At 39.8% G+C, this 16679-nt stretch overlaps 1 protein-coding gene across 3 annotated transcripts; it reads right to left on the minus strand.

Annotated features, from left to right (window-relative positions):
• Positions 1 to 2746: 2746 nt before the first annotated feature.
• Positions 2747 to 16652, minus strand: LOC124274981. Of its 3 annotated transcripts, none has more exons than XM_046710355.1 (9): positions 16543 to 16652; positions 16142 to 16214; positions 15260 to 15441; positions 13970 to 14184; positions 12585 to 12695; positions 10621 to 10885; positions 8956 to 9270; positions 4798 to 4961; positions 2747 to 3463 (listed from the first exon to the last, which is right to left on the minus strand). In XM_046710355.1, exons 1-9 carry the CDS (start codon positions 16578 to 16580, stop codon positions 3312 to 3314), a joined length of 1515 nt encoding a protein of 504 aa, XP_046566311.1. In that variant the 5' UTR covers positions 16581 to 16652; the 3' UTR covers positions 2747 to 3311. The 3 variants fall into 3 exon arrangements, with proteins under 3 accessions (XP_046566311.1, XP_046566312.1, XP_046566313.1); XM_046710356.1 differs by having other exon boundaries at positions 16142 to 16187; positions 16543 to 16645; XM_046710357.1 differs by lacking the exon at positions 16543 to 16652 and adding an exon at positions 16335 to 16462.
• Positions 16653 to 16679: the final 27 nt, after the last annotated feature.

Genomic DNA, 16679 nt, shown 5'->3' on the forward strand with positions numbered 1-16679 from the left:
CAGGACATATCAGGGATCACTGGTCATTAATGAGTAAATATATATATAACATTCAGATCAAAAACTTTGCGAAACACTTGAACAAAAATTAAGAACACAACTTCAAATCGAACTTAACTTGATTTTCGGTGTGAAAAACGGAAATATCCTAAGATTTTCGAGTGTCACGCAGTTTTCCGAATGCATGTCGAAAAACCGGTTTTCGATCCAGGTATCGCAATACGAATCGATTTCATGTCTGAACCGGTAAACCGTTTATATTGTGCAGCGCTAACAGATATACACAAAGGTTTTGAGTGAAGATAATGTAGGGATATGGAATTGAAAGGACTAGGTGTAACATGATAATGAACACAATATGTAGACATTGTACTGAGTATTACAAACAACCCAGAGTGAGTGAATTCAGTTTTATGACGTTTTTAAAGCAATAATTCACCAATATCACAGGGACACCAGAAATGGGCTTCACACATTGTACCTATGAGGAGAATCGTACCCGGGTCTTTTGCATGATAATCAAACGCTTGAACCACTGGGCTACCCCACTGCCCGAAAAAAACAACCCAGAGAGATGAGGGGGATGTCAAATTACTCAACTTACCTTTGAGTGCGCGAGTTGCTCCTTTGATTCCTATTCCAGTACTATCATGGCTTGCCAGCTTAATGGCCCAGGTTCGATTCCCCACATGGCTACAATGTGTGAAGCCCATTTCTGGAGTCCCAAGCTGTGATATTGCTGGAATATTGCTAAAAGCAACGTAAAAACATACTCACTCACTCACTCTGACACCTCACACAACAGAGCATGCGTTTTCTTAAATAGTAAAGATAGCAATAGGGTAAAAAGGAAAAGATATTTTAGAATTTGACCATGATAATGCCAGTGTATTAATATATTACGGTCACTGCATGTCCACTTTCTTCATAGAAGGTCAGTCGCACACAGATGTCTGATAACACTACATCATGATGAAAGCACAGTGGTACACACTAAGGTTAAGATACACATAAACACAACTCAGTCATTTCTCATTGGCTAATTTCATCTTGATCACATGACACATTTGAATTAATGACATGCCTGAGAATGCATTTATAAATACACCAATATACAATATATGTATGAATACTTGGAAAATATATCAATATATATACTCTAGTCGGTATAATTTACACCATTCCATGAGACTATCTGTTATTCTCATGTTAGAATGTGATATAAAATTTAGTAGAAAGGTAATAATGAAATTTTTTTTAAATCATATTTTGTACCGAGATACAATACACATGTACTTTATTGATGTACCATTACGTTTCAGCAAGCATCAGATCTGAGACATGCATATATAGTACATCTGGTCTTGGAATCAGAATAAATATATGTCCAGAATGAATTGGCAAGTAAAGATTGCCTGAGTTCAAGACCGATATTCAGGACTATTCTTGGCTCCATAAACATTTTATTGTGCATTTTGTATTTTGAGGGAACAATTATAAATTGATTATCATCAAGAGAAGTAGAATTTTTTCGGACATTTCCTTGAGACTTGCATAACATCCAGCTCCTCTGTCTGTTTGTTTGTTTGTTTGTTTGTTTGTTTAATGCCACACTCAGCAATATTCCAGCTATATGTCGGCGGTCAGTAAATAATTGAGTCTGGACCAGACAATCCAGTGATCAACAGCATGAGCAACAATCTACACAACTGGACAAGGAGAGAGTGAGTTTAGTTTTACACCACACTCAGCAATATTCCAGCTATATGATGGCGGTCCGTAAATAATTGAGCCTGGACCAGACAATCCAGTGATTGTATCATGATACTTTTGCAATAATACAATAATGCTATAACGCTATAACGAGTTGTTCAGCCTTCCCATATTGACAACACTATTCAGGATTTGACCTGGCCCTACAATGCTGGGGTCTTTACAGGAAATATGAGGGCCCTGTAAACTGTTGAATTTGTACTGTATTGCAGGATGTAATAATAATGATTGGAACAGGATCTTCAGATTTCTTGTTGAGAATTTGGTACTTTGATTATTGTAGTGTCCTGACGGACACCATAAATCAGGGGTGGAAATAACTTTAAAATTGCTAGTGTACTCCGGAACTATGGCACATGTAAAATCACTTGCCCTGATAATTTTTCCACTATACCAGCCGTTTTCTTGTTGATTTTTTAAAATAAACAACATAAATATCATTGGAAAGTCAACTGAACACCGGTACAGTGTAATATGCAAATTTGCTTGCCCGACAGAAAAAAACACTGGACTCGGACGTCGGGCAATGGGTTATTTCCACCCCTGTAAATATTAGTTTTCTCTTCTATACATTTGTGTGTACTGCGCGGCGGACGCCTTTCTGTGTGATGTAATTCCTGACTAATGCAGTCATACTATAAAAGCATGAGAAACCAGCCTTGCGATGAAGTCAATACTGAAATATTTTCAACATAAATACACACAACCATCACCATGTAACTAAGTTCCACACAGTGTCTCTAAATATACAAGAATCCTTGTCCTATACAAGGACACTGTTACAATACATACATAACAGGGAGTGAATGGGGTTTTACGTCGCCTTCAGCAATGTTCCAGCAATATCACGGCGGGGGACACCAGATATGGGCTTCACACATTGTACCCATGGGAATCGAACCAGGGTCTTCGGTGTGATGAGCAAACACTTTAACCACTAGGCTACCCCACCGCCCCTACATACAGAACCTAAGATAGTCAAACTCAACGTCCTGAACATAACATGGTGCCATGCATGTTAAGTCTGGCAATTAGATAATAGGTGTCAAAAGAACAGCATTTTGAAATAATTTACGAGTATTGAAATCAGTCTGAGTAGAATTGCCACAAAAATTGCCATAAATAGATGTAACCATAAAGTTACCATTTTGGCCGTATTGATAATTACATTGAAACCTTTTGAGCAAATTGTGCGTAATCTGTGCTGGGAACAAGCATGTGAAGTTTAGTTCTTCAGTGGCTCACTGGTTCCGAGGGGATGATGTTAGCAGTGTCAAGAGTTTCATCTTGACATAACTTACAGGGATGATCAAGTTGAAACTAAACATAAATATATGAAATGCCTTGAACCTCATGTCTTACAAAGATCTGGATAAAAATCCACATATTGTGCCCTCCTTATGGCCAACATTCTACATTCCCCCACAAAATGATTAACAGCACCAACTATCTGTCAGCTTGTCACAAGCACCTGTCAAGCTCCAACAGATCTTCAATCACAGCACAAGAGAAAGCACATCTCATTATGAAAAATATGTTCAAACTTTGTTCATTTGTGAGACAACAGTCTTGATGCCTTCCCGAGCTGACCCGAGTCCATCTTTCCATTTCTGTTGGATTGTCTTCCCCTGGGTTGCTGCTGCAGCTCCCAGCAGGGCTCCCAGAGCAGCTCCTCTGTGACAGTTCTCACCTGAAACAAAAACAACCCTTACCTGAAACATACAGTGAATACATAAAGTCCACACGCAGTGCTCATCTGAAACTAACATAGATTTCATCTAAAACATACAGTTCTCACCTGAAACATACACTTTTTTCACCTGAAACATTCACACTTTTCACCTGAAACATTACCACTTTTCACCTGAAACATTCCCACTTTTCACCTGAAACATTCACACTTCTCACCTGAAACATTCAGACTTTTCACCTGAAACATACACACTTCTCACCTGAAACATCCACACCTCTCATCTGAAACATTCACACTTCTCATCTGAAACATTCAGACTTTTCAACTGAAACATTCACTATTTTCATGAGGAACATACACACTTCTCATCTGAAAACTTCTCACCTGAAACATGCACACTTCTCACCAAAACCATCAACAATTCTCACCTGAAACATGCACACTTCTCACCTGAAACATTCACTATTTTCACCTGAAACATACACACTTCTCACCTGAAACATTCACACTTCTCACCTGAAACATTCACTATTTTCACCTGAAACATACACACTTCTCACCTGAAACATTCACTATTTTCACCTGAAACATACACACTTCTCACCTGAAACATACACACTTCTCACCTGAAACATTCACTATTTTCACCTGAAACATACACACTTCTCACCTGAAACATTCACTATTTTCACCTGAAACATACACACTTCTCACCTGAAACATTCACTATTTTCACCTGAAACATACACTTCTCACCTGAAACATTCCACTTCTTTCACCTGAAACGCATCACACTTTCACCTGAACATTCACATTTTCACCTGAAACACTTCTCACCTGAAACATTCACTATTTTCACCTGAAACATACACACTTCTCACCTGAAACATTCCCACTTCTCACCTGAAACATCCACTCTTCTCACCTGACACATACACACTTCTCACCTCAATGTGTGAAGCCAATTTCTGGTGTCCCCTGAAACATATTGCTGGAATATTGCTAAAAGCCGCTGTCATTGTCAAACCTGGAACTCATACACTCACTTTTCACCTGAAACATACACTTCTCACCTGAAACAATCACACTACTCACCCGAAACATTCACACTTTCCACATGAAACATTCCAACTTCTCTCCTGAAACATACACTCTTCTCATCTGAAAACTTCTCACCTGAAACATGCACACTTCTCATCTGAAACATGCACAGTACAAATGTCATTAACATGTATTCAGTTTTACATTCAACTATACCCATAGCGTCTCTACAAGGACCAAATACTCCCACGTTGGATGCTATGTTACCAATTGTTAGTTTGGCCACCTACCTCCAACATTAGCGTTAGCTAGAACTCCGCCCTCGAAGTCATCACTGAACTCCACAGCCAGGTAGAGGAGAGAACTGATAGCGCCCTCTATGTAGCAGGCCAGTCCCAGGTTGCCCACGGCAGACTGGTATGCACGGAGACGCTCCTCGGACCCTTCGGGAGATCTGAACAATATAACAGCTGTAGATTAGCAAAGGGCACTGACACAGGTGAAACTATTTTAGCAATTCTTACTTTGCATTTGAATTTGACAGATCCAGCTGTAATGTTTGTTTGTTGTTGACCAATACTTGAGCAATACTTGAGCAATATTTAAGCAATACTTGAGCAAGATTTGAGCAATACTTGAGCAATATTTGAGCAATATTCGAGCAATACTTGAGCAAGATTTGAGTTATATGACAGGGAACCTTCTAGAACAGACAATTCAGAAGTCAGCGAGTCTGACCACTAGTGGTGTAACAATTCATTGATAGTATCGATGTTCGCATCGTCACCTACCACTAGTGTTACAATTCATCGATAGTATTGATGTTCGCATCGTCAACTACCACTAGTGGTGTAACAATTCATTGATAGTATCGATGTTTGCGTCGTCAACTACCACTAGTGGTGGAACAATTCATCGATAGTATCGATGTTTGCATCGTCAACTACCACTAGTGGTGGATCAATTCATCGATAGTATCGATGTTCGCATCGTCAACTACCACTAGTGGTGTAACAATTCATCGATAGTATCGATGTTCGCATCGTCAACTACCACTAGTGGTGTAACAATTCATCGATAGTATCGATGTTCGCATCGTCAACCACCACTAGAGGTGTAACAATTCATCGATAGTATCGATGTTCGCATCGTCAACCACCACTAGTGGTGTAACAATTCATCGATAGTATCGATGTTCGCATCGTCAACCACCACTAGAGGTGTAACAATTCATGGATAGTATCGACATTCGCATCGTCAACTACCACTAGTGGTGTAACAATTCATTGATAGTATCAACTACCACACTAGTGGTGTGTAACAATTCATCGATAGTATTGATGTTCAGCATCGCCAACTACCACTAGTTGGTGTAACAATTCATCGATAGTATCAATGTTCGCGATCGCCACCTACCACTAGTGGTGTAACAATTCATCGATAGTATCGATGTTCGCATCGTCAACTACCACTAGTGGTGTAACAATTCATCGATAGTATCGATGTTCGCATCGTCAACTACCACTAGTGGTGTAACAATTCATTTATAGTATCGATGTTCACATCGTCAACTACCACTAGTGGTGTAACAATTCATCGATAGTATCGATGTTCGCATCGTCAACTACCACTAGTGGTGTAACAATTCATCGATAGTATCGATGTTCGCATCGTCAACTACCACTAGTGGTGTAACAGTTCATCGATAGTATCAATGTTCGCATCGTCAACTACCACTAGAGGTGTAACAGTTCATCGATAGTATCGATGTTCGCGATCGTCAACTACCACTAGTGTAACAGTTCATCGTAACGATGTTCATCGACTAGTGGTGTAACAATTCATCGATAGTATCGATGTTCAAAATCGTCAACTACCACTCGAGTGGTGTAACAGTTCATCGATAGTATCAATGTTCAGATCGTCAACACCAATGGTAGTGGTGTAACAATTCATCGATAGTATCGATGTTCGCAGCATCGCCAACTACCACTACCACTAGTGGTGTAACAATTCATCGATAGTATCGATGTTCACATCATCAACTACCACTAGTGGTGTAACAATTCATCGATAGTAACAATTCATCGATGTTCGATTTCGCGCTCATCGCCAACTACCACTAGTGGTGTAACAATTCATCGATAGTATCGATGTTCACCAGATCGTTAAACTACCACTAGTGGTGTAACAATTCATCGATAGTATCGATGTTCGCGATCGTCAACTACCACTAGTGGTGTAACAATTCATCAATAGTACTCAGTGGTGTTCATCAATCATCATGTTCGCGATCGTCACCTACCACTAGTGGTGTAACACTTCATCAATGCACAAATCTGAAGTGCAACAATGCAAAACACATTTAGGCAATATATCAGGATATTTATATCACGATCATCCATGATACATCGATGTATCGCCACAAGAGACGATATATCCCGGTACTACTTACGCAATGTACTAAGAAACAGATCAAATGTAAGTGCATTATAGTGGAAGGGACAAAGGAGTATATGTGAAAGAGTGTGAACATTTTTCAAACTCTGTGAGCTGTAGAATACTTGTCTTCAAGTAATTGAAATATGTTTTAGTTGTTTGACAAATAACACCATTTATTAACTACTATGAAGGATATCTTAGCTTTATTAAGAAAGAGAACAAAGATATGATAAAATTTAGAGAGCAGAATTCAGAGGGTTTTTTCAGTGATTCTGAATTCCAATATAAATTACATTGAATTGTTTGTGAAAGCATTGGTGTAGAAACACAACTTCCCAAGGAAAACTTCAGTTTCAAATTTATTTATATCAGATCAAGGTATACTGAATATGTTTGACTACTTTCTTAAGCATTAAATGCTGAAATTGTATTAGATCAACAGTGTGTGTGAATATAACACAAGTTCTGCTGTATAGCAAATAAAGTTTCAGTCATTTATCTATCATGTCTGATCTGTTTTTAGAAACTGTAAGTATCAGGCTATATATCGTATCGCCACCATTGTATCGTGATGATAATCATCTCGTAGGTTCCTTGTTCCTTGATATATGGTCTCGCCTCATTAAACTAGTATCGGGATATATATCGTATCGCCACCATTGTATCGTGATGATAATCATCTCGTAGGTTCCTTGTTCCTTGATATATGGTCTCGCCTCATTAAACTAGTATCAGGATATATATCGTATCGCCACCATTGTATCGTGATGATAATCATCTCGCAGGTTCCTTGTTCCTTGATATATCGTCTCGCCTCATTAAACTAGTATCGGGATATATATTGTATCGCCACCATTGTATCGTGATGACAATCATCTCGTAGGTTCCTTGTTCCTTGATATATCATCTCGCCTCATTAAACTAGTATCGGGATATATATCGTATCGCCACCATTGTATCGTGATGACAATCATCTCGTAGGTTCCTTGTTCCTTGATATATCATCTCGCCTCATTAAACTAGTATCGGGATATATATCGTATCGCCACCATTGTATCGTGATGATAATCATCTCGTAGGTTCCTTGTTCCTTAATATATCATCTCGCCTCATTAAACTAGTATCGGGATATATATCGTATCGCCACCATTGTATCGTGATGATAATCATCTCGCAGGTTCCTTGTTCCTTGATATATCGTCTCGCCTCATTAAACTAGTATCGGGATATATCGTCTCACCACTTAAGCCATGATACACAGCTCTACTGACCACCCGATCTTGTTAGTCACATCAAACTACAAACATGGGGGGGCGGTGGGGTAGCCTAATGGTTAAAGCATTGGCTCGTCACGCCGAAGACCCTGGTTCGAATCCCCACATCGGTACAATGTGTGAAGCCCATTTCTGGTGTCCCCTGCCGTGATGTTGCTGGCATATTGCTTAAAGCAGCGTAAAACCAAACTCAGTCAGTCAGACAAACATGGGTAGCTAAGACCAATTCTTACCTAGATCACAGGGATCACCAAATCTGATGCATTAATCTAATACAGTTGCAATAGCATACAGTTTGGGGCTTGTCTGTCCTGGGCCTCATGTAGACCAAATCTTTAAAATGTGGACCATCATTATCAAGGTTTCCAGTATTGAAAAATGAATGTGCAAGTTACATAATTCTGGGCTGACCACTCGACCCAGTTAGTTGCCTCATGAGTTGTCTCATGGCTTGGTGAAGGCCAAATTCTTACATGAAATCTTCACAGAAGCGGACTAAAGTAGCATCTAAGAACATGGAGAATTGGAGTGAGTGAGTGGGTTTAGTTTTATGCCGCTTTTAGCAATATCACGGCAGGGGACAGCTGGAATGTCTTCACATATAGTACCCATGTGGGAAATTGAAACAGGGACTTCAGCGTGATAAGTGAATGCTTTAACCTCTAGGCTAACACCCTACCCCACCCCACCCCACCCTACCCCCAGGGGGAAATGGGAGTAAACACAACTTACCCATGAGCCCGTTCCAGCATCCTCAGGACCATATCCCTCTTGGATGGCCCACCCAGCTCCGAGTGGCTAAGCAGCTTCACCACCTCAGCCTTCAGATCATGTCCATTGAGCACTGCATGCAGCAGACGGGCATACATGTCTACGTAGGGCACCAGGGCAGTCTCGGGGTGGGTGAGCTTGATGAAGTCTACCGCAGACTTGGCACACTCCGTCTCTGTCCTGTGGGCGCTCCTCAGCACCCAGGGAATTGTAGGAACCAACGCACCAACCACCACCAGCTGATGGTCTGATGATCCCTTTGTCTTCTGTTTGTATCTGAGATGCAGGAACAACATGTTATACTAAATAAATCAGCCTTTAATGAGGGATTTACCTTGAGTCCTGTATTTGAGGGTCCTTGGGAATCATATTCGTAATTTTCAGGGGTCCTGGACAACAAAATAAGGGTCCCAGACACTTAAATATTATCATTAATACTGTGATTGTATTGTGTATCATGATCATCACATTGTTACAGTAATTAAATTGCAAATAATCCCATAACCCAGCTAGTAGCAAACTCAGTGATAACTTATTGTTGCTTGATTGGAATATTTACAAAAAGTATTTGGACTTTTTCTGAGTCCCTAATAAATTTTGTTACGTCCATTGTAAATTTTTATGAGTTTAAGATGCAGGAATTCATGTCCTGTAAATTGCTGCTTTAATACAGATAGGGTGTTAATTACACTTGATAACAAGCATTCAACACAAAAACCTCTTTTCCAAGGTAATGTTAATGATGGTAAAAACAGCATTTGTAGTTATCCATGTCATGGTATCTTTGTTGGATTCAATTTAACAGTACACTATGAGCTGCATCATTAAACAGTATAATACTTACATGATAATGTTATTCCTTAATGCTACCCTTTGTACTGATGCAAAATACACTTTGCTTGAAGGGAGATATTTGAAAAACTTATAAAAAGCATTTGTGAACACACACCTTATTGGATAACAATCACATATACCCCCCTTAAACCCTCAACAATTTTCCTTGCTAAATCTGAGACACTTCAGTGTTTCCGCTGGGTATTTCTTTTACCGGCCACAGTGTCCGGCGATCATTTCATTTTCCGGTCCTGTACGCAATCTGGCGGTCACAATTTATATAAATCGTAATCTAAACTTCTCGTTGACATTTGATATACATGGTCCATGTAGTACAGACTTGTATAGTTCTCAGACAACCATCGACACCTGCAGGACCGAATCCTCCAAAACTTGCAGCATTTGAATTTATCGGTCCTGGGCCATTTTACCAGCAAAAAGCCAGCATATGCGGAGAACAGAATGTAGTTTCACTGCACTTTGTCCTATTGTTGTAACTCGAATAATAACAGGACAAACTATATTTAGATAGAAGTTATTCTTGAACGACTTCTCGTTGACATTTGATATACATGGCATGACTTGTATTATGCATTTTATGATTTTATGTTTACCGGACACGAGGACCGCAGCATTTGAATTTATCGGTCCTGGGCCATTTTTACCAGCAAAAAGCCGGCATATGCCGGAGAACGGAAACACTGCACTTTGTCCTATTGTTGAATAATAAGGACACTATCAAATTGCAATAGTTGTATCTTTAGTAACTTTTAGAATGAAACACTTTTGTACCTTTGTTCTGCATATTCAATGAGATCGTCAGCTGTCTGAGGTGGAGTTGGCATTGAGGACCAGTCCTTGAAGAAAGATCTGTGGAAGGACTCAGCATACGTGTCTCCATGAGACCCAGGTGTGGTCATGAACTTGACGTACGCCTCTAACACCTCACTGCGTACGTCTCGGTCATCCCTCACGATATCGTGATCAACCTTCTCAAACGTCTTCATCATCTCAAGAGCCATCAGGGCGTTCAATGTGCTGTCTCCAGCCTTCATACCTACAAGGAGTTAGTATATACAGTAAATTAATGCTGTAATGAAATAAGAGGGACCAATAATTCTTCTTGGTTAAAACCGTAGTGTGTTATAGGCATTTCCACTACAATATGCAGCAAATGGCTGGTACAGAAAGACAGTTTGTTTGATATATAGAGATTACTAAACGAGTGTCTGTCAGATATCATTTATCTTACAACGAGTTGTTTCAAAACGTATTTAACGAGCGAAAGCAAGTTAAATACGTTTTGAAACAACAAGTCAGTTATATCTGACAGACATGAGTACAGTAATCTGTTTCTTACACACCATAAAATCGCACCATTTTATGGTCGAATAGATTCAAATTTCATATTTTCGCATCGTAGCTGTGCAATAATACACAACACAACGTTTATGAATGAGTGACGTCACTTGGCTTCCTAATCACTACTCACAGCCAAGGTGACCCTCCACAAAAAAAAAGTTTCTGCCACATCTTCACGTCATCAAGGCAGTTTGTTTGATATAAGCATGTTTGTTATACACATAGTTTACTGTATGTACAAATGTCAATGTACTCACAACAAGTTGTTTCTGGGTGGTGCTGAATGTTTGTTACATCTCCGAACTTCATAATATACGTGATGTTGTCATCCAAGCATTTGAAACAATAGTCTTACGATAGAACTCGCACACCTGATTTCTCGCTAACATGTGCTCACGAGACGCACAGACAGAGTGAAGCAGGGGAGATAATCACAGAAAAAAGTCAACGCTAGCCACTAGCCAAAATACTAATAAAATCTAAATTTCGGTTACAAGAAATGTATATGTTTAGTGATGGGTGTCTGTTTTGGGATGTGTCCATATCTACAATTAAAGAGTTAGCATATATTGTCGAACCCCGTTTATCCGGACATTTTGGTTACACTCGGAAATCGTCTAGATAGCGAGGTGTCCAGTTAACTGGCTACCGGGCAACATAGTCAGAGCTAACAAGAATTAAACCCACAAACCAGGTTGGAACTGGTCTTCAGCAACATAGTCAGAGCTAACAAGGATTAAACCCACAAACCAGGTTGGAACTGGTCTTCAGCAACATAGTCAGAGCTAACAAGGATTAAACCCACAAACCAGGTTGGAACTGGTCTTCAGCAACATAGTCAGAGCTAACAAGGATTAAACCCACAAACCAGGTTGGAACTGGTCTTCAGCAACATAGTCAGAGCTAACAAGGATTAAACCCACAAACCAGGTCAGAACTGGTCTTCAGCAACATAGTCAGAGCTAACAAGGATTAAACCCACAAACCAGGTTAGAACTGGTCTTCAGCAACATAGTCAGAGCTAACAAGGATTAAACCCACAAACCAGGTTGGAACTGGTCTTCGGCAACTCATGCTTGTCGTAAGAGGCGACTAACGGGATCGGGTGGTCAGGCTCGCTGGCTTGGCAGACACGTCATCATATCCCAATTGCGTAGATCGATGCTCATGCTGTTGATCACTGGATTGTCTGATCCAGGTTCGATTATTTACATACCACCACCATATAGCTGGAATATTGCTGAGTGTGGTGTACAACAAACAAACAAAAACAACCAAAATCAAGACCACAGTCCTAATCCAGAATTTCTGGTCTGATCAAGGAATACAACACAGCGAACTGCAGCACCTTAAACAAATGGGCCTGAGTTGGAAGGAAAGGGTATATGTCTCACCTTGGTGATAGTGTGTAGAGTGGTTGTTGCCCGACCAGTACTTTAGCTTGTCGTGGAGGATGACATCACCTATCACAGCCCTGGCCTTGTCACCCCCTCGACCACTGCCCCCTGGTGGAGACAAGGCATACATGTCGTTAATATACTGAGAATGTATCAGAGCTGTGACCACTGAAACAAAAACTTAAGCAAAATGTCGTTCCATGTTTATAGCTCGAACTAGTACCGGGTACATGTTCCTTGGCATGTATTTCAGATAAAGGATCATCATTTTCATGGGTAACAAATGCTATATTTGTGACAACACTTTCTTAGTGTAGCGACCATTAAAGTTCCGAGTCTCATGTTTGAACCACAAACTTTCTAACCCAGAGTTGGACGCCTCATTCACATGAACAAAGAGTGAATTTGAGTGAGTTTAGTTTTAGAAATATTCTAGCAATATCACAGCAGAGGACACCAGAAATGAGCTTCATACATCGTACCCATGTGGGGAATCGAACCCGGGTGAACACTCTAACCACTATGCTACCCCACCGCACCCTGTGACCAAAGAGGTTAACCCCATCAAGGTAAGGATGTCTTCTGTGGAATGACTCCACTCCCTGCTATATTAGTATTTACATACAAATTATAGTATTTTGGGGTTTGAATCCCATCCAGGATTTGAACCAAAACTCTCAGAAAAAGTTGAAGATAAATCTTTTGCAACTGTCTTTGTCGCTGACGAAACTTTTCCCATGTCGAACTTGAAGCCCCATATATTTGCAACACAGCTTCATGGTGTCCAATAGTTTATTACAGAGACCAGTCATTGGCCTCATAAAAACATTGTAAGGATTTAAACATCACACATTGTACTTTTTTTTTTGTCAGGCTGAACTAGAGTCGCACTTGCAATCAGAATCACACACATGGCACTGCTCCGCATCTGACCCAACATGTGCTTTTTTTGACTTACGCTCAAGGGACGTAACTCACACAACCGCATACCACTAATAATAAAATATAGTCACACTAAACAAAATATGAACCCCGATAGTTCCGTCCTCGTAGGTAATATATCATAATAATTCTACCAACATTACACCTTTAGTCATTTGTTTACAATAAGTTCTCATAACCAGAGTTTCAAAAGTTTTCATTCTTGAACATGATATATACCGTATATGACCGTCTATAAGACGACCCCATGGATAAGACGACCCCCAAACTTGACCCTTAAAATCAGTGTCAAAATGGTATGTTTCGTGCATAAGTCGATCCCCTGCGATGGGGTCCTAATCGCGGCAAACACAGACCACAGACAACTGGCAGTTACCAATAATTATAACTTTGGTCCACATTGAGACAAAAACTGACCATGAATAAAGACATAGTCTTACCAATATTTGACAACGACATGATACTAGAGGGATGCTTTTTGTTTGGAGCTTCGTATTTTGTCAGCCATCCTCCGTATCCCCTCTTGATGTCCTGTGGATCATAGTACCAGTGAACAGGCATCGCAATGGCGTCAGCTACGAACATCCCCCACAACGCCTCCTCCTTCGCCCGCTTCAGCGCCATGGACAACTCTGGTTTAGACATCGCAGGTTTTCTGAATAATAGAACATACAGCACTAACGCAGTGCTAAATCAATTTTGCATACTGAGAAGACAAACTTGGTGTTAAAAATTCAGGAATATTGTTTAACACTCTGCTCCTTCCACTCTTGCGCTGATCTAAAACCAAAAGGATCCACAAATGACCATAAATTGACTATGTGTAACAAGAATGAGGACAATTTTTATGGATATACAACTTCTTTATACTGTATAGGCGACGTTACAACATAGATTCTGATGTGACATAATCCATGTCTAAACGTTGCCTATACAGAATAAACAAGTTGCAAATCTATAAAAAAAAATTATCCTCATTCTCCATCTCCTCAACCTCTAAAAAGCCAATCAAAGAAGTATGTGTAACAAGTAACATAGGGTATCACTTGGTCCTTCCATAGGTTGATCTTAAAGTTGATCTAGGAATCTAGTGCAGTCATATACTATGTTTCATTGCTGTTAGTCTCCTAAAATACGAAAAGCATACATTTGGAAAGGGTAATAAAAATTGGACATGTTACCATAAAATATAATCATTAATTTTAGTACATTTAACATAAAAAACCTCATCCTTGTTCCCTCTGTCTTCTCCTTTCAACAAACCCCTTCCACCTGGACAACCCTGTAATAAAAGACTGGTCCCTTACAGTCCAGTTGGGGAGAGGTTTTAAAAAACAAAGGCGGTGTAGGGGGTAAGGTGGTGTAGGTAGTCAGTGGTATCATATGATAAAGTCCTACAGTCATTTTTCCCAAGACAGGTCTTTGGGTGTTGAAATGTTTCATGCATATACATCCCATTATGTTTTGAGTAACATTAGACTAAGGCTTAGTCTCTGAATATATATAATTTTAATAGTAACAAACAAGCCCATTTATATTGAAAAGGAGCCCTAGGGAGACCAGAGATTCAGAACCTGAGGAAATCTAGACTTGCTTTATTTAGGGCTTTAGCACTGCAGAGAGGGCTTGGCAGTAGGGAAATTAATGTGGTTCAGGGACTAGAGTAACATGTACGCTTACAGGAGGCAGAGATGACACCCCTAACAAGTACTTCACAATGAATATCCTACTCGGCTTTGGACTGTGGTTGTGGATCAGCTGGTTGTGGATGCTGTTCCCGATGGGGATGTACAGACGAAGTGTGTAGAGCCCTGTATGATGGCGAGTCAACCTTGGGGAGTCTACTCAGCACTAGGAAGGCAACAACGGACGTCGCCCCCAAACACATACACTTTCGGTGATGGATAAGTCTCTGCAAGAAAAGTAGGAAAATGTTCAGATGTGAGAACAAGAAATACTTAGCATAAAAATGTAATATGCAGTACAACAATATTGTTTCTATATATTTCTGACAATGTGAGTTAGTAAGGGTTTAATTATATCATGGCAATATCATGGCTGGAGACACTAGAAATGGGTTGACTGTACCCGTGGGGAATTGAACTTGGACTCTCGCTGTGATGAGCGAATGCTTTAACCACTTGCTTACCCCACCTAGTCCACACCCTAATCATCCAGGAAAATACATCATAAAAAAAGATGACATTGGTAAGGAGTGGTATTTTCACTACAAGATGTGTGAGTCTGTCTGCACATATGATTCTGCAATGACACCCAAGTTCTCAGTAACAATAATTGGTATGATTGTAGAATTTGTTCACCACCTAATACATAGTATTGTAAAAAATAGTTATATATCAAGACAAATTCTTTAGCATTGCTTCAGAGATGGGGATCTCCTCAAAGCTTCCTCAATCCTTGGGGTGTGTTGTGTACAGATCAAGGTAGGTTAATCACAATCCTATGGATCTTGGATAAAAAACGTTTGCAAATATATTCTAGAGCGATATTCTAGAGCAGCTACCAGTAATTACATTATTTCATTATTTTTTAGGAAAGGTATTAGAGAGAATTTTCTGTGAAAAGCTCAAATGATTTAGAATACTTCTTACCTTTCCTAATGTCAAAATAGCACCGTCGACATCTTTTGTTGATACTCTGGAAATCAAGAATGCATTTGGCGAACTGAAATATAAATTATAAATAGATTTACCAAAACAAATGCTTTTAAAACTGAGAAAATATAAAACAAATTAGAATTATTAACAGTGCATCACCAAATCCTACACAGACAGTACTGTATACCTTCCCGTACCGTGATCGACTGCCGTGTGACTGGTGACAAATACCTGGTGTTATGATTTACTGAGGTTATACAACTGTCAAAACCTTCCTCATCACGAGGCTCAGACATGCGGGAGTACAAATGTGAAGGAATGTTTGGCTCCGAATGTTTATTACGGACAGACACCAACGTCCAACAAAGAACATTACTCTAACCCAGCTCACTAACCTATTTCTTGACCCTCGTTGAATAAAACTGCGAATCATATTTTATGTAAGTTTTACGTAACACCGTAAACAAACTGCACGTGGTGCTCTCCACGAAACGGAGGAGTGAAATTTATGGCATTACGGGAGCATTTATTA

The sequence above is a fragment of the Haliotis rubra genome, unplaced genomic scaffold (genome assembly GCF_003918875.1).
Source record: "Haliotis rubra isolate DU_JTF1 unplaced genomic scaffold, ASM391887v1 Scf197, whole genome shotgun sequence".
Taxonomy (NCBI): domain Eukaryota; kingdom Metazoa; phylum Mollusca; class Gastropoda; order Lepetellida; family Haliotidae; genus Haliotis; species Haliotis rubra.